General features: G+C 39.9%; 1 protein-coding gene across 1 annotated transcript; it reads right to left on the bottom strand.

Annotated features, from left to right (window-relative positions):
- Window positions 1-2,847: 2,847 nt before the first annotated feature.
- On the bottom strand, window positions 2,848-20,542 carry CCT4 (chaperonin containing TCP1 subunit 4). Its single transcript, XM_049870430.1, has 14 exons — window positions 20,279-20,542; window positions 17,199-17,251; window positions 13,356-13,445; window positions 12,298-12,406; window positions 11,393-11,535; window positions 10,091-10,212; window positions 9,505-9,637; window positions 8,185-8,324; window positions 7,132-7,228; window positions 6,940-7,050; window positions 6,709-6,839; window positions 5,875-6,109; window positions 4,548-4,661; window positions 2,848-4,326 (listed from the first exon to the last, which is right to left on the bottom strand). The coding sequence occupies exons 1-14, from the start codon at window positions 20,403-20,405 to the stop codon at window positions 4,312-4,314; spliced, it is 1,620 nt and encodes a 539-aa protein (XP_049726387.1). The 5' UTR covers window positions 20,406-20,542; the 3' UTR covers window positions 2,848-4,311.
- Between the last annotated feature and the right edge of the window lie 692 nt (window positions 20,543-21,234).

Below are 21,234 nucleotides of genomic sequence, written 5' to 3'. Positions count from 1 at the left end.
CCAATCTGACTGGTGGGAATTTGAACTACTCCTGACACCATGTGTCATTCTACAAATCGTCTGGTCTTCGGTCATTAGTGTTCAACACATCCAATCTAGAGATGGTCTCTAAATTCAGGTGGAATATACTCAAGGTCATACTTTGGCTCTCGTGGACTTGTTTCAGTTTTTTTTTTCAGCTTCAACTTGAACTTGCATATGAGCAATTGATGGTCTGTTCCGCAGTCATCCCCTGGCCTTGTTCTGATTTGACGATATTGAGCTTTTCCATTGTCTCTTTCCACAGATATAGTTGATTTGATTCCTGTGTATTCCATCTGGTGAGGTCCATGTGTATAGTCGCTGTTTATGTTGTTGAAAAAAGGTATCTGCAATGAATAAGTTGTTGGTCTTGCAAAATTCTGTCACATGATCTCCACCATCATTTTTATAACCAAGGTGATATTTTTCAACTACCAATTTTTCTTCTAATTATGCTAGTGTATAGTAATGCAAAAATTGAAGCAGGATTAACTGCTATAGGAATTGCCTTCCTACCATCAACAACTAGACACCCAGACAGTATGTATGAAACTGCTTTCAGACACTGGAGGAAAAGCAGCACAGGACTGTGATCACTGAAGGAAACGAAACAAACAAGGTGAGCCCTAAATCACCCCAGCTTACTGCATATAGAACAGCATACTATAATAATATAAACAATGTCAAAGACTACAGCCTTCAGTATGGATTAGATCTCAACATAAAGAAACCAAAACCCTCACAACTGGACTAAAATGCAGCATCACTGATAAATGGAGAAAAGACTGACATAGTTAGGGATTTCATTTCACCTGGATCCAAAATCAATGCCCATGGAAGCAGCAGTCAAGAAATCAAAAGACGTATTGCATTGGGCAAATCTGCTGTCTTTAAAGCGTTAAAAAGCAAAGATGTCACTTTGAGAGCTGAGGCACACCTGTGTTGTATAGAGTCCTAGCAGTGTGGTGGCTGCTTGGCTACTGTCATAGATTGAACTGGGTGCCCCCAAAAATGTGTGTCAATCTGGTTAGGCCATGATTCCCAGTATTGTGTGGTTGTCCTCCATTTTGTGATTGTAATTTTATACTGAGAGGATGAGGCTGGGACTGTAACACCACCCTTACTCAGGTGACCTCCCTGATCCAAGGTAAAGGGAGTTTCCCTGGGGTGTGGCCTGCACCAGCCTTTTCTCTCTCAAGAGATGAAAAGGAAAGCAAGCAGAGTTGGGGACCTCATACCACCCAGAATGTAGCACCAGGAGCAGAGCATGTCCTTTGGACCTGGGGTCCCTGCACCTGAGGAGCTCCTTGACCAGGGTAAGAATGATGACAAGGAATCTTCCCTCAAGGCCGAGAGAAAGCCTTCCCCTGGAGCTGACATCCTGACTTTGGACTTGTAACCTACTAGACTGTGAGAGAATAAACTTCTCTTTGTTAAAGCCATCCACTTGTATTTCTGTTATAGCTGCTAACCAAAAGGTGGTAGTTTGAATCCACCAGCTGCTCCTTAGAAACCCTATGGGGAAGTTCTACTCTGTCCTTAGGGTCAGTATGAGTTGGAATGGCAATGGGTTTGGCTTTTCTTTTTGTTGTCGTTGTACAGAAACTACTTTTACAATATGAATTAAGCTGTTTGCTGTCTCACTGGTTACAAAGAATGGTGTTAGCTGCCATCAAGTTGATTCTGACTCATGACAACCCCATGTGTGTCAGAGTAAAACTGAGCTCCACAGTGTTTTCAAGGCTGCGGACCTTTTGGTTAGTAGACGAACACTGTATGCACAAGGACTCCTGTTACAAGGAATACTGCACCTCAACTAGCTGGTTTCCAGGACTGTTCCCGTTTGTCCCCCAAAATAAAACTTAAAAAAAAAAAAAAAAAAAACCTCAATGAAAAAATTCTAATACATAACCATTAACCCTGTTAACATTTTGGTCCATCTCTCCTGGAATCTCTTTGCACACTATTCCATAACAACGTTTCTAACGGACTTTTCATTATTCACAAAGCCACGCATACATCTTTGTGTCTTTATGCTATTATCTCCTGAGAGCAAATTTTAAGTCAAAAGATATGTGTGGTTTAAGACTTTTGGATATCACTGCCCAACTGCCTTGAAGAAAGGTTGTACCAGTTTACATACCAACCAGATTTTCCATCAACACAAGGTGGTGTCAGTTTTATTCATCTTTATCAACCTTTTATTGGCATTTCCTTGATTAGCAGTGATACTGAACCTCTTCGTGTTGACTGTTGTTAGGCGCCACGGAGTCGCTTCCAACTCACAGCAACCCTATGTACAACAGAATGAAACGTTGCCCTGGTTGTGTACCATCCTCATGATGGTTGCTATATTTGAGCCCACTGTTGCAGCCACTGTGTCAAACTATCTCGTCAAGGGTTTTCCTCTTTTTTGCAGACTCTCTAGCTTACCGATCATGATGTCCTCCAGGGACTGGCCCCTCCTAGTAACACGTCCAAAGTATGTGAGACAAGTCTCGCAATCTTTGCTTCCAAGGAGCACTCTGGGTGTACTTCTTCCAAAACAGGTTTGTTCCTTCTTTTGGTAGTCCATAGTATATTCAGTATTTTTCACCAATCAATTCAAAGGCATCAATCCTTCTTTGGTCTTCCTTATTCATTGCTCAGCCTTTCACATGCATACGAGGTGATCAAAAATTCCATGGGTTGGGTCAGGCACACCTTATCAAAGCAAATTTAAGAGCGAATGATTAAGAATCATTTTTGTCTTGTCAGAGTTTCCTACAAAAAAATTGTTATGAGCTCACTGTAGCGTTAACACACACAAAACTACCAAATAACTGATAAAGTTCCAATATAATTTATTTTGTCTTCAACGTTTTTAAGATATACTTGATTCAGCCACTTTATAGCAGCTAGAAAAAGAGCAATTTATAGTAAGCTCTTAATCCATTAAAATAGGGATTGAATTACTCCATAAACCCATATCTAAAGGCATTATATTTATCATTTACCGAACTCAAAGTACCTTGAAATGTGTCATAAACACAAAAGGAACTTCAGACAACTGGTTGGCAGAATTTTTTTCCAAAAATGCTAAAAGAGGACCCAACTATTCTGATCACACTCCTTGTGAATTCCCAAGAGAGCGTAGGAGAGAGAACAGATTACTGAGGCCAAACTTATGGTTCACTATAAAGTTCTGGCCTTTATCAGATGCCAAGAAAGCTTTTATGAAGGGGAATGCCTGACAAAAGTTGTAAACAGATCACTAACTACAGCGTGCAAACGGATGAGGAAGTGGCTAAAGGCAGTGGACGGTGGTGGCAGAGTTCTCGCCTTCTGTGTGGGAGACCCAGGTTCAATTTCCAGCTAATGCACAACAGGTGAAGCCCATCTGTCAGTGGAGGCTTGTATGTTGGCTGTGATGTTCAACAAGTTTCAGCAAAACTTCCAGGCTAAGACAAAGAAGAAAGGCCTGGCAACCTACTTCCGAAAAACCAGCCAATGTAAACCCTACGGATCACAATGGTTCAATCCCTGCTGTGCATGGGCCGCCATGAATCAGGGCCCACGTGCCTGTAGCTAACAACAACAAAGTGAGGGTAGAGACTAGTTAGACTTTATGCTGTTCATGGTAACATGACAGTGCTTGGACCAAAACACTTATAACCCTTTGAGTAAGACTTATGAGTTAATAATGCCTTGCGTATAAATAAAATTTGTTAGTATCTGCATACACTTTTATTTGGAGAAGGAATTCCAATTAAATTCTTGGGGAAAAGGACTAGGACAATAGCCTGGGAAGACTTTCATTTTTTATTTTTTACTTTGTACCTTTCTGTACAGTGAGCTTTTCAAACAGCAAGTACATTATTTTGGTGTTTTTATGTCAATGAGGATTTATCAGACTGATGAGCATAATGGGTCATTTTTTTCTTCTGAATACTTCTGTTTAAAAAAACATCAACGGAATAGATAAATGCCTATACGGAGTACAAAGCGCGGAAAGCCCTCAGGATTAATCCCTTAGAAAGTCAACATATAAAAGTGAACTCATGTTTTATATCTCTTGGGCTCTTAGATTTTTCAAGAGTATCAGAAATAACAGAATACTGGGGCGTGGCAATAAATTAATCTGTTTTTTGAAATATTTAATATCATCATTAAACTGTGTCGATACAATTTTAACCAATGCCAACTGGAAGCCCGAGCAGGAATTCACAGGAGAAACCATCTTTCAAACAACAAGGGTACTGAGGCAATGACCTTCTGCTCCAGCCACACCAATGGTGCCCGTCAGTCAGATTATCGAGTGTTCACCTGGTAAGAGAAAAACGTGTTTCAAAACCTATGAAGAAGTTTAAGGCAATCATCCGCATTTCCTTCATTTTACACGTTAACAAACAAACTGTGTAAATATGATCTGTTATCGCCTTTATGATTAGCAAACTAACAGTACTACTAATAATAAACTCCCCAAAAAACATTTGCCTCTTTGAACTCAGAGGGATGCATGGTATTTACAGCCTATATAGACTTACCACATCATCAATCTTCAGAATGCTCCGGACAGTTTCAGTTGCCAGGGTCAGAGCACTGACTGAAACCAACAGAGGCTGAACCACCAGCTCCTCCAAAATGTTGGAAATTCCACCCTGTAAAGCACACATACAGCACTTTCAGTGTGACAGTAAAATCAACAACTATGTTGTCGCTAGCACTCCTCCGAAGACTTTCAAACCTAGCTGTCCCTTAGTCTAACTGCTTCAGAATAAGGTCTTCTACCAAGCTCTTCCTTACATTTGTAGGTTGTTATTTCAACCAAAATTTGGAAAAATTTAATTAATGCTGGATTCTTCCAATTCTAACTCCAAAACAAATATCCTGGCAAAATGAGATGATCAGAGCAGTTACTAGTAACAATTTGTAATGATTAAATTATTTCAGAACCCTAATTCTGAACCTGACCCAGTCTGGTCTACTCTTCTTTTACATCTTTGACATTCCCCACCTCTGCATGCTTACTGCCACTATCCCAGGTCCCTTTATCCCTGGGATTATGGCTGATGGCTGTAAAAGGCACCCCTACCTCCAGGCTTCCCTCCCGCATGACAATCTTCAGTGCCGCCCAACTACTGGGGGAAAAGCTTTGACTTGAAGTCCACTACATCACCAACATAAAACCTCTGCTCTATACAAGCTGAGTAACCTCTTGGTCCCTCTCACCTGTAAACTACTGCTTCCCCATCTGAAATGTCCTCATCCCCTATCAGCCAAAGTTCCATCTTCATAAAGCTTTTTCTAACCAGACAACACCCTCTTTTGAGAGTTCTGTAGCATTCAAAAAATGTTAAGACTGACATTTTGTTTTTTCCATCATGTATTACCTGTCTCCTCTAATCCATCATTGATAAAAAAAGAGGTATTATACTGTCTAGTGTGTAAACCCACACAACTGCACTAGCTGGTGCCAAAAAGGCAGCAACGGTTTTAACAGGTGCATAGCATCTACTGTCTGCCAGGCACTACTCTAAGACTTTTCTACTTAGTAACATATTTAATCCTCACAACAGCCCTGTGAGGGAAGTAGTAACTTTTTCCAACTCAGAAAACTGAAGCATAGATTACTTAAGCAACTCATTAAAAGTCACACAGCCAGTAAGTGGCAAAGTCAATGAACAAATAATACTTTCCACCATTTTCATTCTCACTCTATGGCATACATTAATTAATCTACAGGCCTTATACTTAAAGATTACTGTACTTTTATATTACAAAGCTTTTCATTCAAAACATGATTCTGAAGGTTTTAACATGCTTGTCATATTTATCAGTAAACCATTTTTGCGATAAAGACGAACTCACTACCTTCCGGACATTAATGCCTGTTGTCTTTTCTCCTTGAGCGTGCCGGTTTCTCAGCTCTGTGACTGTGGAAATGGGATTCAGGCCTGCATTTTCAGCCAGTGTAGAAGGAATGACTTCCATAGCGTCTGCAAAAGCACGAACGCAGTAGGATTCCATGCCACTCAGAGTGCGTGAATACTCAGTTAACCGCAGGGCCAGCTCTATTTCTGGAGCACCACCACCTGCGATGAGAGCTCTGAAATTTACAAATATATATTTTAGCTTATTTTGTCCAACAGAAAGCTATGTTTAATCATTTACCACTTAGGACCTAGAAAGAATAAAAATACAGGCGTTTTTTAAAAATAAATTTTGTGCAAGTACGTACAGCAAACACGGCACCAGTTCAACAATTTCTATGTGTACAATGCAGTTACACGACTACATTCTTCAAATTGTGCAAATATTCTTGCTATCTTTTTCCAATTGCTTTACCACCATTAATGCAAACTCACTGTTTCGAATCTTCTCATCTAACCTTTCAAGTTACTGCTGTCAATCTGATCCCAAATAGGTAATTCTTTACAAAAACACAATGCTCATGGCAGGCTTTCTTTCGTCATTAAGCTAAACTACTGTTTGGTTCAAAGATGACTTATAGTTTAAGGTTCAACAATTACTTCAGGACAATTATTTCATAAAGTCATCCAGCTTCAATGGCTCCAGAAATCTAGACGCCATAGAATTTGAAGTTCTGTTCCACAATTCTCCGCCCCCCCATCATGACTCTGCTAAAGAATCTTTGACCAAAACATTACAAAAACACAGAAGTTTTAATGTTCAAAAGATAATTACCTTTTCTTTACTAAACAACGAAGAACACATAGGGCATCGTGAATGGAGCGCTCAGCTTCTTCGATTACCAATTTGTTAGAACCACGGACAACCATTGTAACCGTCTTCCCAGGGCTTGCACAGCCTGTAATCTTTAGCAAACAAACTCCAAGTTAGGTATTTAAAGTAAGGGTTAAAAAAAAAAAAAAAAAAAGCCCAGGCAAATAAATGCTTAATTTTAAGTGTGGTTACCTTGAGCAGTTTGCCAGATCCATTTAAATTGACCTCCTCGGCGAGCTCGGCAGAACCCAACATGTCAGCAGTGAACTGGTCAATGTGAGCAACCGGCTTAGTTCCAATTGTCTGGGAAAAACGGTCAAGTTCACAAATGAAGACATTTAATTACTGAACATTTTCACACACACAAATGCTAAAGTTCATTACCTTACAAATGAATTCAATGTCTTCTCTTTCAATATCTTTAACCACCATAATCTTCATTTTGTTCAGGAAATGTAATGCAAGATCACTAAGGGCATCTCTAAAATACAAAATGATTATGTCAACGCTAGGCTAAAAAAAAATTTTTTTTGCTATTTTCTAAGTTTTAATTGTTTACTGTTAAGTGGCCAGTCACGTTATTTGTCAAGAAAAAAAGCTTTAAATACTAGTTTGCGAAATATTCAAGCTCAAACTTAACAAATAAGATTTCCAATGGATATTAAAAAGGTACTCCTCCAAGGCCCTCTTTGCAGAACATTAAAGAGATAATTACCACCATTTAGAAACCACTCAATGACCTCACTGAAACTGTACTGATACTTCATGCCTTTACAATGAAGGCAGATTAACTTCAGACTCCACAAATGTGTACTTCCCTACAGATGACCTGGAGTGATCCTAACAGTCCTATGAAACAGAGATGTATCCGCTTTACAGATGGGAAAACTGAGCTCTGCGAACAAGTCACTCAGAGTTATTCATTATTGTATCACTTGAGGACTAGAAAAAAGTCTTCTCTAACTCTTCCTCAAAGACTATGTAAAACAAGCACCCACGGTAGTTTTCTGGCACAACGTACGAATGGAGCAAAAAATACACTGAAAAAAAAGAAGTGAGAGCAGTTCAAACTTTGGAGAATTCTTCCAATTCCCTCAAAATGAGGTTCCAAATTCGAAGAAAAATGCCTTTTAGCTAGCTAATCAATTTTAGATCAAACTTACCTAGATTTTTTTTTAAAAGCAAGGCATTCCCTTTATTTGATAGTTAGGACCTGGGTCTAGAAAAATATATATTCCACATTTAAATTAGTACAATGGGGAAATGGAACCAACTTTAGAGGGTTTATCAGAATAAAACAATGTCCCAGTACAGATTAATTTCTAGACTTTTCATGGATTATCTATCTCAAATACTTCTTTAGAAAAAAAAAATCGCTAGAAGGATCCCAAAATCAATTATCATTAAAGGATGAACAAAATATCTTAAGTTTCACACCTTAGAATAGACTTCTGTATAAGGAGAACATTACATCCCGTTTTTTTTATTTGCTTCACTAAATTTAGAATGTAGGCTCTCTCTTCTCGCAGCACTCGGTCCATCTGGGCATAGTCAGAAACTACTATTTGATTATCCATCTGTTTAAAAAAATTTGAAATTGCATTATAGGAGTTTTTAAGTATAAAAGACTTTTTAAACAAAAACAAACCAAAAAAACCCATCGCGGTTGAGGCAATTTAAACACACAGCAACCCTACTGAACAGAGTAGAACTGTTCATAGGGTTTCCAAGGATGTAATCTTTATGGAAGCAGACTGCCACGTCTTTTTCCTGTAGAGCAGTTGGTGGATTTCAACAGCTGAGTGCTTTAACCACGGTGCCACCAGGGCTCCCTAAATGAAAACACTATGTGTAAATTCAACCAAAACCATACCAAACAAGAAATTATATAGACATGCATAAAAAAAAGTCTGGAAAACTATATATACACTAAATATAACACTGGAATTCTTTTACTTTAAACCTCATGGACTGCTGTCGCATTTTTTCTAAGTACATTTTTTATAATAAAAAAAAATAAAGTTATCCTACATCCTGAATATGCCAATCTTCTTCACACAAATATATGTATTACTGAAATTTAAGCTGCATCCTTTTTACTCTGCCTTGTTTATTAAAGCTGAAATGCTGAAAAGTGTCAAGGACAAGACCTATCAAACAGTATTTTCTACATGGGTTAATAAAACCCACTTTTGGGAAACAGGATACTAAACAGGAAACCTGTATGCTAGCACAATGTGAAAAGAGAGTAAATCTAAGTGAGATAAGACAGTCTACTCCTTTTAGAGAAATATACTTATGACTAACAAATATAAACATACCTTAAATTCTTCCAAGTGTGTATATTAAGTTGTTTTAAAGTTCTATTTATGCAAATTTAGAACAAAAGATCTGCATGTTACTGGAGGAAGGGGTGAAGGTTTCTGTTCTCAGAAAGCCCAAAATAATCTGAGAATGCCAACGACTAAGCCTTTAGACATCATCTGTTTTATTATTTTATACAGACCCCGAGTTGTTGTCTTCATTTTTAAAGAAAGTCAGTGAAGCTCAATTTCAATGAATGTCTACTTAAGGCTACTGATCTGTCACTTTGGAACCCAGCAATTTCTATCTTTATCTCAGTTTAATTCTTCTGAGATCTATGTTTTTTATCATTACTATCAGCATTCTCAGTTTTTGTAATAATAAACAAAAACCTGAGTTATTAGAAAGCTTAACGTATACACAGAGAACCAATTTCAGTTGGATTCTACTTACATCTGTTTTTGGAGCAGATAAGCAAAACTGGATAAGCCCAATCTTAGCCTTTTCAACTCTGGTTATGCTAGAATTTGCCACCTTCTGGGTGAGAACCAGCCCTTCCACCAACTCACAATCATCAATTGTTCCGCTAAAAAAAAAGGAATGAGGGGGTAGTTAATTGATAGTGGAAATCTCTGGGTGACAACCAGCCCTTCCACTAACTCACAACCATCAACTGTCCCACTGAAAAACAAAACAAAACATGGGGGTGTAGTTAAGTGAAAGTGGAGATCTCTGGGTATGAAAGACTGCAAACAGATCAAAAAGCACCAGTCCAATACAACGTGCTTCAGTCTCACTCACGTGATTAGTGCCCCGTTCCCAGACCTTGTCAACATACCACTGCCCTACCATCCTAAGGCCATAAATGCAAATTATGATAATCCCACGTGAGTGCAGTCTCTCATAAAACAAAACCAAAAAGAAGACACCTTTGTGACTTTCATTCAGTGTATTTTTCATTTAGCCATTTTTAGTAATCACTTATATTTACTTTGAAAATTAATTTCTATTAACAAAAGTTATCATCAAAGATCCTTACCCAAGTTTCTTAACTATTTTAATATCTCTAAGATCTACACTGTTAGCTGTGGCTGGGTCAATCACTCTCATCACTGCATTTACAGCCATTGGAGAAAGCAGGCTTGAATACTGAGAGACAACCTAGAAATATTAATAAAAAAATAAAGTCAGCGTTACAGATACTCAAAAATCTTCATCATTTGGGGGTGGGGAACATGAGAAAACATTCCATACGGTCTGCCCTTTTCACTTAGGCTGTGAGTCCCCAAAGGTGCAAAAAAATATGTATGCTTGTTTTTCTTTTATTAACATAGTTGGGACTGTTTGGATTACATATAGTTTTATAGGAAAATGAATAAAACATCTAATTAACTTCATGCAGAGGTTTCTACCTAAAATGTATGAGCAGACAGCAATGTTACACACGCATTCTTAGTGTGGAGGAGCTGGTAAACAGTTGACAGCTAACATTCACTGAGCACTTACATGCTGGGCAGTAGTCTTAGCACTTCACATATATAAATCACTCAATCTTCAAGTGAAGAAATTCAAAGTTAAGTGGCGGAGCCAACAGTGAACCCAAGCAGTCTAGACTCTACAACCAGTGCTTGTAAAAGCACTATACTATACTGTCTATAGTAATTCTGCCGCTAGTATTATCTTGCTCTACTTAACATTCAAAGAAAATTAAGGTATGGATTTAATGCTGATAAAAAGGGAAGAATCAGGGTGATGTTGTACATGACCGAAAACAGAAGGTGACACAAAAGTATATCATTGCCTTAAGTTTGGTAACTAAGAAAAGTAGCATAGATACTGGTTGAGAGATGGACAGTCCTATCCTCAGTTCAAATCCCAGCTCCAGCTCTTGTTAGTAGGCCTTGGATAAGTTATTTAACTTCTCTAGACTTGTCTTCCCATCTGTAAAATGGATGCAACTACTAATCTGAGAGCCTTAAAAGACATAATAAATGTAAACAACTTAACACAATGCTTGGCACATGAAGTATTCAATAAAACGAGCTATACTGCCAGAGATTCTATGGCAGTCTTTACGATTTGAGAGATGGAGAGGTTTCTAACAGGCAATTTAAAGTACAGGCAAGACCCAGCTTTATTAACACAACCTCTTTCGTTGTTAGCTAGCCTTATTATTAAAATTATTAAACCAATTCAGTTATACAATATACCTGAGTTATCTAGTCACTTCTGTGAATTCACATTTACACATCATTTCACATCAAGAATCATGTCATAAGGCCACAGCTCTTAATACACCTTCAACTGCCCCTGGACAAGGATTCCTTGGTGCTTGTCTCACCTTTGAATTTAAGGAAGTGGTTGCACTGTTTAACAACGTTTCTCTGTCACTGAGTTCCACAGGTCGAGACATGTCAGTCAAGATCTCAATACCCTTTTCCAAAGCCTTCTGGAATGACTCCGAAATGATGGTTGGATGGATCCCTATCAGGTCAAAGTCTAGTTATTCAATTGTAACAGATAAACTACATGTTTTCTATTCATGAAATTTCAAGAGTCACAAATATGTAACTATTCTTAACTGCAAATTCATTTATGATTCAGCTTTAAGTGTAATGGTTTGAATAACATTAACTGCTAATTATGGCTAATAGTTAAAAAAAAAAAAAAAACCCGTTGTTGTCAATTCCGACTCATAGCGACCCTGTAAGATGGAGTACAACTGCCCCATAGGGTTTCCAAGGAGTGGCTGGTGGATTGGAACTGCCGACCTTCTGGTTAGCAGCTGTAGCTCTTAACCACTGTGCTACCAGGACTCCATGGCTAACACAGGCCCAATTTATTTCCATTTGAAACAGATCAATGACACACTCATGGGACCTTACGCTTTTCAAATGCCATAAATCTACATAAGTAGAAAGCAGGTAGTGCTGGAGCCACTACTGAGAGTAAGCGGTATATACCAAAACGAGAACCCTATTCTCTCTCAAATTGCCTTTCTCCCTTAGAGCCACCACTGGTTTCTGAAAAGCAAAATGTTCAAGGAAAAGTCTACCAAGTTTCATTCAAAAGAAGCCTGACAAATCGGAAGGTCAAAGAAAAACTCTTTTAAGTCATATTATACATACAACAAAAATTAAAAATTTCTGCTAAGGATTATTTATTGTAAATTAACTTTAAATCTATTACTAAAGAATGATTTCACTATTCCTAAAGTTTTTTAAAAAGCTTTTTTGCCCTGCTCACCTTTCTGAAGCAGCTTAGTACAGGAATCCAAGAGTGAGCCAGCGATGATGACCACAGATGTGGTGCCATCTCCTGCTTCTATATCTTGAGCCTTAGACAGCTCCACCAGCTAAGTGAGCAGAACATGCCAAGTTACGAATGAGAAACGTGGGTTTTCAACAGAATCTAATTCTCTCATCACATCAACAGCCTCACATCAGTGTCACAAACTCGACTTGATTATTACCAACACCTTAAATTTAAGAATTCTCGACTTTCGCTTTGTTGTCCACCTTGGGTTTCGTTTAAAACGATGACTAGTGTATTTGTGGCACACACAATTCTACTTATATCTTCTCTCTCTAAGGGGCTATATCACGGTACCTGGCTCAGACTATGGCATGTACATTCTCTTTCAGCTACTCAAAGTTCCTTGCAGAAAGCAAATGCTGTACTACAGGTGCACCTTGAAGATCTGGAAGCGCATAAAACGGGGCATCCCACAGGAGCCCTTTCTAAGTTTACCTGAACTACCTTCTGTGAACATCATGGGATCTATTTTGAAAGTAATCTTTATAAAATAAAATAGGCTTTTTAAAAATAGGAATTTCTTTCTATAGCATTTGTTTTTGCTGATATTTGTTTTTGGTTACTTCCTGCTTGACACCAGAATCATCATCACCCTCAGCTAAATCAGTAATTGTTTTTTCCTAATAAACATCAGTCTAAGTTTAGACAATTTATTTTGCACAAGATTCAAATTGTTTGGATTACTTCTAACAGCCCACCAAAATAACCATCTGTACTACAGAAGCAGCATTTCACATTTATAGCTCCTCTTCCCCTAACCATACAGCACGTTCCCGGGGATGAGGACGAGGCGGTTCACGTTTTATTATCACCTCATACTGAGAGCGCACTGCTAGGCACGCAATGCATCCTAAAAATACTCCTGCTTAGCATAAAGAGAAAAAAATTTCATCATGCTTGAATAATATCATGTGATCAGATAAATCTAACAGCTTACCAAATAATAAACAATATACTTTTTCTAAAACCTCATCTAAAATTACACTTACCATTCTGGCTGCTGGATGTAACACTTGCATTTGTTTCAGAATGGTGGCTCCATCGTTTGTAATAGTCACATCACCTTTTCCATCTTGAATCTGGAAATTTTTTAAAGTTACATTTCAAAATTTGGGGGTTTTTAACTCAGCATTAATGTGGCATCCAAAAAACTCTACTAAGTTTTAGTATTTTTTTTAATTTTTAATTGTACTTTAGACGAAAGTTTACAGAACTAATTTCTCAGTAAACAGTACACACATTGTTCTATGACACTGGTTAACAACCCCACATGTCAACATTCTCCCTTCTCAACCTTGGCTTCCCCATTACCAGCTTTCCTGTTCCCTCCTGCCTCGTAGTCCTTGCCCCTGGGCTGGTGCACCCCTTTAGTCTCATTTTGTTTTATGGGCCTGTCCAATCTGGCTGAAGAGTGAACCTCAGGAGTGACTTCATTATTGAGCTGAAAGGGTGTCCTCCGGGGGCCATAGTCTCAGGGTTTCTCCAGCCTCTGTCATTTAACAGCCCAATTTTACAAATGGCTCCATTACATGGTACTTAAGAGCAAAGAAATCTGTTGTGGCAACCAATGAAGGTATACTATAAAGAATCGCTATTCTTCCTGGTTTCATCATAATCAGAAACCCAATTTTTCCCACGGATCTCCGAAAGCACAGCACAATGTAACGTGGTAAACACAATTCTTACAGTCAACACAGTAACCTATCTTATAATATACTCAACACAGGGCAACAGCATGACTGGCAAAAATAGATTTTAGAATACAGACACACTTTGGAGTACTGCAGGTTCAGTTCCAGGCCACTACAATAAAGCAAATATCGCAGTAAGTCATACAAATTTTTTGGTTTCCCAGTGCATATAAAAGTCATGTTCACGCTATACTGTAGTTGATGAGAAAATGCAGTGGTTAAGTGCTATGGCTGCTAACCAGTTCAAAACTACCATGCACTCCTTGGAAACTGTATGGGGCAGCTCTACTGTCCTACAGGGTCGCTATGAGTAGGAACTGACTCCATGGTAACGAATTTGGTTTGGTTCGGGTAGTCTATGAGGAACCCTGATGACACAGCGGTTAAAAGCTAAAAAAAAAAAAAAAAAGCTCTGCTTCTAACCAAAAGGGCAGCAGTTCGAATCCATCAGCCACTCCCTGGAAACCTTACGGGGCAGTTCTACTCTGTCCTGTAGGGTCGCTGAGTTGGAATGGACTCAATGGCAATGGGTTTGGTTGTTTTTCAGCTGTCTAAAAGTGTGCGATAGTACTACATCTAAAATATGCACATACCTTAATTAAAAAATACTTTACTGCTAAAAAATGCTAACCATCACCTGAGGCTTCAGTGAGCTATAATCCTTTTGCTCATGGAGGGTCTTGCCTCCACATTGATAACTGCTGACTAATCAGGACGGTGGCTGCTGAACGTTGGGGTGGCTGTGGCAGTTTCATAAAATAAGACAACGACGAGGTTTGCTGACATCAATTGACTCTTCACTTAAGATTTCTCTGTTGCACGCAATGTTTGATAGCATGTAACCCACAGCAGAACTTCTTTCAAAATTGGGGTCAATCATCTCAAACCCTGCCACTGCTTAAATAACTAAGTTTATGTAGTGCCCTAAATTCTCTGTTATTTCAACAATGTTCACAGCATCTTCACCAGTAGATTCCACCTCAAGACACCACTTTCTTTGCTCATCTATAAGAAGCAACTTCTCATCCGCTAAGTTTTATCATGAGATTGCAGCCATTCAGTCACAAATTCAGGTTCCACTTCTAATTCTAGTTCTCTTGCTATTTCCACCACATCTGCAGTTACTTCCACCATTGATGTCTTGAACCCCTCAAAGTCATCCATGAGGGCTGGAATCAGCTTTTTCCCAACTCCTGTTAATGTTGATATTTTGACCACCTCCCACAAATCTGAATGTTCTTAACGGCATCTAGAATGGTGAATGCTTTCCAGAAGGTTCTCAATTTACTTTGCCCAGATTCATGAGAGGAATCACTACCCATGGCAGCTATAGCCTTATAAAACGTATTCCTTAAATAACGAGACTTGAAAGTTGAACTTAGTCCTTGATCCATGGGCTGCAGAATAGATGTTGTATTAGCAGGTATGAAGACATTGATTTCCTTCTACATCTCCATCAGATCTTGGATGACCACACACATTGTCAATGAACAGTAATATTCTGAAAGGAATCTTTTTTTCTGAGCAGTAGTGGGCTTAAAGTATTCAGTAAGCCATGTTGTAAATAGGTGTGTATTATCCAGGCCTTGTTGTTCCATTTATAGAGCACAGGCAGAGCAGATTTAGCATAATTCTTAAGAGCTCTAACATTAACTCCTTACAAGAGAGTCTGCCTGACCTTTGAAGCCAGGCACTGACTTCTCTCCAGCTATGAAAGTCCTAGATGGCATCTTATTCCAACAAAAAGCTGTCTCCGCTCCACTGAAAATCTGTTGTTTAGTGTAGCCACCTTTGCCAGACTGTCTGGACAACCTGCTGCTTCACCTGGCACTTCTTTGTCATGGGGACAGCTTCCTTCTTAAACCTCATGAACCAACCTTTGCTATTTTCAAACTTCTGCAGCTTCCTCATCTCTCTCAGCCTTCACAGAACTGAAGAGAGTTAGGGCCTTGCTCTGGATTAGGCTTTGGCTTAAGGGAATGTCGTGGCTGGTTTGATGTTCTATCCAGACCACTAAAGCTTTCTCCACATCAGCAAAAAGGCTGTTTTACTTTCTTATCATTCATGTGTTCACTGGATTAGCACCTTTAATTTCCTTCAAGAACTTTTGCTTTGCATTCACAACTTGGCTAACTGCTTGGCACAAGAGCCCTAGCTTTCAGCCTATCTCAGCTTTTGACATGTCTTCCTTACCAAACTTAATCATTTCTAGCTTTTAATTTAAAGGAAGAGAAGTACATCTCTTTCTTAGAGACCACCGTAGGGTTATTAATTGGCCTAACTTCAGTATTGTTTTGTCTCAGAGAATAGGGAGGCCTGAGGAGGGAGACAGCAGGTGGGTGGAGCAGTCAGAACACACACATTTATTAAGTTCGCTGTCTTATATGGATGCGGTTTGTGGTACCCCAAAATAATTACAATAGTAACATCAAAGATCACCGTTCACCATAACAGATATAATACTAATGAAAAAGTTTGAAATATTTTGAGAATTACCAAAATGTGACAAACACAAAGTGAGCACATGCTGTTGGAAAAATGAAGCCAATAGACTTGCTTGACACAGAGTTGCCACAAACCTTCAATTTGTAAAAACCAAACAAACAAAAACGCAGTTATCTGCAAAGGGCAGTAAAAAACAAGGTATGCCTGTATCCAGAGAGAAGAGTGATTTGTGTATCTTCCAAGAATACTCCATACTGCTTTCTTTAGTTTTAGGTATTAACTAGCACTGAATTTGATGGTATATTACTCAAAAGTTACTGGAATGCATCTGTTTTACGGTGTCAGTCAACCAAGCTAAAAGTAGAGCTGAAATCCCACAGGTCTATGTCAGGTAAGAGTTGCAATAATAAGGAATGCAGAACTCCAGCCCCGACAACCTAGCCTTACTATACTGTGGACCTACCTACACAACAGACACCTGTTTTTCTATATGCACTCTAATTGTCCTACGAAGTATTAAACAAACAAAATATGAATTATAGTTAAGACCTGCCCTCCACAAAGTTCTCTCTCACTCTTCTAAACACTTAAGTACCTAACCATTTTGACTTTTAAACAGCACATCTTATCCTTCCATCAAGATCTTGTAACGCACATAGTAGCGTTCAGTAAATACCAAGTAATTCAGCTTTTTACCATTTTATCCATTCCTTTTGGTCCAAGACTTGTTCTAATAGCATCAGCAACAGCTGTAAACAGAAGGAAAAAAAAAATCAGTACTCTTTAAAGAGTATTTCTCCTCTCGATAATTTTGTCCTTACTAGGATATGAAGTACAACAGTTCACTATCTCCACTAATATCTACTAGAAACAGAACAATTTTATTTTTTTTATTTCTTAACTCTAAAGTATCACTTTCATTTATTTATTTTACTCCTTTTAAATGTATAACACTTTACCTTTTTGTTTTTAAAACCACTATACACAGTACTTATGCTCTGCCTATGGCATAACAAATTGAGGGTTTACCTAATCTCCCTAAAGTATTAAAACGGTGCATCCAGTTACGAGCTCTGATTATTGAGGACTGCATTATTTTCTCCATTCCTGAAAACTGAACAAGCAGCAACAGGGCAGGCTAGACTGACATGTTATATAATTCACTTATTTGTTTACACTGTCTCCAACTAGAATGTCACAAGGCAAAGCCTTTTATTCTATTCATTAATGTGGTCCTAGCACCTGGTATACAGAAGACCAACAGTAAAATTTAACATTAGCACTTCCAAGAGAGGAAAGAGTAGTGGTAAAACCCCTAAGGATGCTATAGAGCAAGACACCCTTTGACAAAAACAATAAACCCCAAAACCAAAACCCCCAAATCATAGCTTTTAGTCACTGTCAATACATCGTCAAATACCTATTACTTGCCCATGAGAATACTTTCATTTTATCATATACTTACGGTTATTTCCCAAGAGAAACTGCAATTGATGAACCTTTTCTAAGTCCAGGACAAATGATTAAATTTCTCTTTTCTCATATACCATTTCAGTCCACATACACGTGGCAGAGATGTTTATATATCTCACAACTACCATAATGCTTTCCCCATACATAATATCTTCCAGAAAAATATTCAGTATAATATCATAGATATATTCTACAATTATTTCATAACTTTGGGCTGCTATTTCTAATTTTCCAGTCAACATTACACTTTTAGATGAGTTTTGTAGATCCACATGACCATGATTCTACAAGCTGACCAACTCACTTTAAAAATGTCCTTATCTCTGGTGAGGTGAAGACTCCAGGACACACACTGTCCTCTTGTGTTTGTTTCACATCACTGACAAATGATACTATCATCCCTATTTTAAAATAACACTGAAATAAAAAACTAGCTCTCTGAATTAAACTAAAGATGTCCCTGCAGCAGCTTTTCCAGTTTGTAACCGTTTTGTCTGACTTGGAAAAACTGGTGCCTCTTTGCATCCTGACCTCTCCTCAATTAAGATATAAGGTCAGGTCCTTTGATAACTACCGTTGGCCTTTCCTTCCTATGCTCGTTTGAATTTTCTGTACACTGCTGTTTCAAAGACTACTGAAGCAAATCTCCCATTTTATATCTCCCTTGTTAAAAATCTACCATGATACTCTATAGTTCTCTTGGCCCTACAAATGGTCCCCAGAATTTCTTTTAACAGCATCTTTCTAATCCAGGAAGTCTAACCTTATGTTCACCTATGCCCGTTAGACAAACATCTACCAAATCTTCACTTCTAGGTATATTCTCACCTGAACTTTCCAATGTCTCAGTTTGTCCACCTGGCCAATCTGACATCTCCAACTCATCATGCCCAAATCAGAACTTATTTACACCATCCTTCCTCCTTTGTCACCTGGGTTGATGACCTTCCAAGGCTGTACTTTATATGTTGTTTTAACTAGTTGTCCTTGAGTCAATTCCGACCCAACCCCATGTGTGCAGAGTAGAGTGGCTCCATAAGGTTTCCAAGGAGCCCTGGTGGCTAGGTGGTTAAAGCGCCCAGATGCTAACCAAAAAGTCAGCAGGTTGACACCACCAGCCGCTCTGCAAGAATAAGATGTGGCAGCCTGCTTCTGTGAAGATTACAACCTTAGAGTAAGGCAGTTCTGCTCTGTCCTATAGGGTCACTATAAGTCGGAATCAACTCAACAGGAGTGGGTGGGACCTTTGGAAAGCAGATGGCCTCGTCTAACTTCCAAGGAGCCTCTGGATGGGTATGAATCGCCAACCTTTCAGTTAGCGGTCCAGCACTCAAAGTATTAACCGCTTACCCCATCCCATGGTTCTTTATATACTTTTACTCATTCAATCCTCAAAACAACCCTACAAATTGACTATTACCTCATTATACCGAAGAACAATCTGAAACTTGGGAAACTAACCAAGCGATTTCCAGGACACCAGGGCGTTCAAGATCCGGCCCTAACCTACCTTTCTAATCTCACCTCTCACTCCTTCATGCACCTCATTCTCCAACCCAAATGAAATACTGTCTCAAAACACACCCTGGACAAGATCTCTAAACCTTTGTTCTCACTTTTCCTTCTTGACTCCTTCATCTCATGCTCCACTTCTCTTAATCCTCACCACTCTAAAAAGCAAGTATTTTCCTCAATTTTACAGATAAGAAGACCTTGATTCGGAGATTGGACGGTTAAAGGCCAGAAACCTACGAAGCAATGGAAGCGAACACTGAAACGCAGGTCTTAAGACGACCGACAAGTTCCCCCACCCCAGTACAGTGGGCCCCGCCCAATTAAGATGCGGCAGAATTTACCCTAATTCTCAACACTTATGCCCTGGGAAGCTTATTTAAACGGTATTATCAAGAACAAGAGCTAAACAACGTTGTGCAAACAACATTCTCCCAGCGGATCCAACAAGCAGATAAAAATCAGCTCTTAATTGTCAGACCCCAAGGGACCGGTGTGCACAGGCCTCGACGTTTTAGACCGAACTGCTTTTCTGCCCTAATATGATAAATGAAGCACAGGATAAAAAACGATACGCTAGAAAACCCAAAATGCGGCAAGTCCAAGAGCCCTCCATACTCGCGATCGGGAATCATTAGGGGGAAACACAGCCCTCCTCGAGACTTCTCCTACTGGGAGAACAAGGAGACCGCTTGCAGGAACAGAACACGGCCCATGCCCGCTCGAGGAGCCGCGGTGAGAGCGCAGAGCTGGACTCCGCGGAGCAGAGGCTCAGGTCCCGGGGGCGATACCTTTGGCTGCGGAGATGTTGCTGAAGCGGATCTGGGCCGGCTTGTCGCGGTCCTGATAAGCGCCTTTTCCGCGGCCGCCGGAATTCCCGGCGGGCGCCCCGCTCCGGGGGACGACGTTCTCCGGCATGGCAACCTTGGCTGGGTCTGTGCAGGGTCGGGAAGGACGGATGGACGCGGATCCGGGCTGTTCGCGGAGTAACGGAACGTACCCGCCGCAACCACGAACCTTCCAGAAAGCGGCGCCGGCGGGCGAGGGGGCCTGCCTGGCTGCGCGGCGCCGGCGTGACGTCAGAGGCTGCCTGCCGCGCGCCGGGCGAGCTGTTGCACGCTGGGAGCTCCGGGCTTAGGGGGTGTTAGTCCTGGGCGCTGGGGACGAGGGGTGTGGGTGGGTGCAGCCTAGCGCGAGGCAGAAGTGATAGCCCCGGATTTTAAAGGCGAGCGTTGGGGACACCCACATCTCCCCCCCGCCTCCTCGGCCTTGAGGTCCCCTCGGTTAACTCGGGCGCCCCCTGGCGGTGAGGTTGAGGTTCCGTGCGCGCGGAAACCTGAGCTCTGTTTTCAAAGGGAGCCGGAAGAGGAAGTTAGGCTGGCCGATGCTCCGCTTTCACGGTTCTGCTTGGCTGCCTCCTATTCGAGACTGAGTGGCAGTTAGAGGTTTAAGCACATTCTGGTTAAATAGGAGAGAAGAAGTCACGGAGCTCTTGACTGGCTGCGAAATCTACGGCCTAGTTATAGAGCCATCTCGTTTTACACTCGTTTCTTCTACGTAATATGGTCCCTGGCTCTTAGGGATCCTAAGAATTATAATAACGAACGGTTATTTAGTACAATTATGTACTAAGCCCAGTTCTAAGCCCTTTACATGTTTTATCTCATTTAATCCTCACAATCCTATGAAATAGATGCCTTTATCTTTAGCAGGGAAACCTCGGTGGCCTAGTGGTTAAGTACTATGG

This window comes from Elephas maximus, chromosome 26 (genome assembly GCF_024166365.1).
Source record: "Elephas maximus indicus isolate mEleMax1 chromosome 26, mEleMax1 primary haplotype, whole genome shotgun sequence".
NCBI classification, from domain to species: domain Eukaryota; kingdom Metazoa; phylum Chordata; class Mammalia; order Proboscidea; family Elephantidae; genus Elephas; species Elephas maximus.
This window is presented reverse-complemented; position numbering and strand designations above follow the sequence as displayed.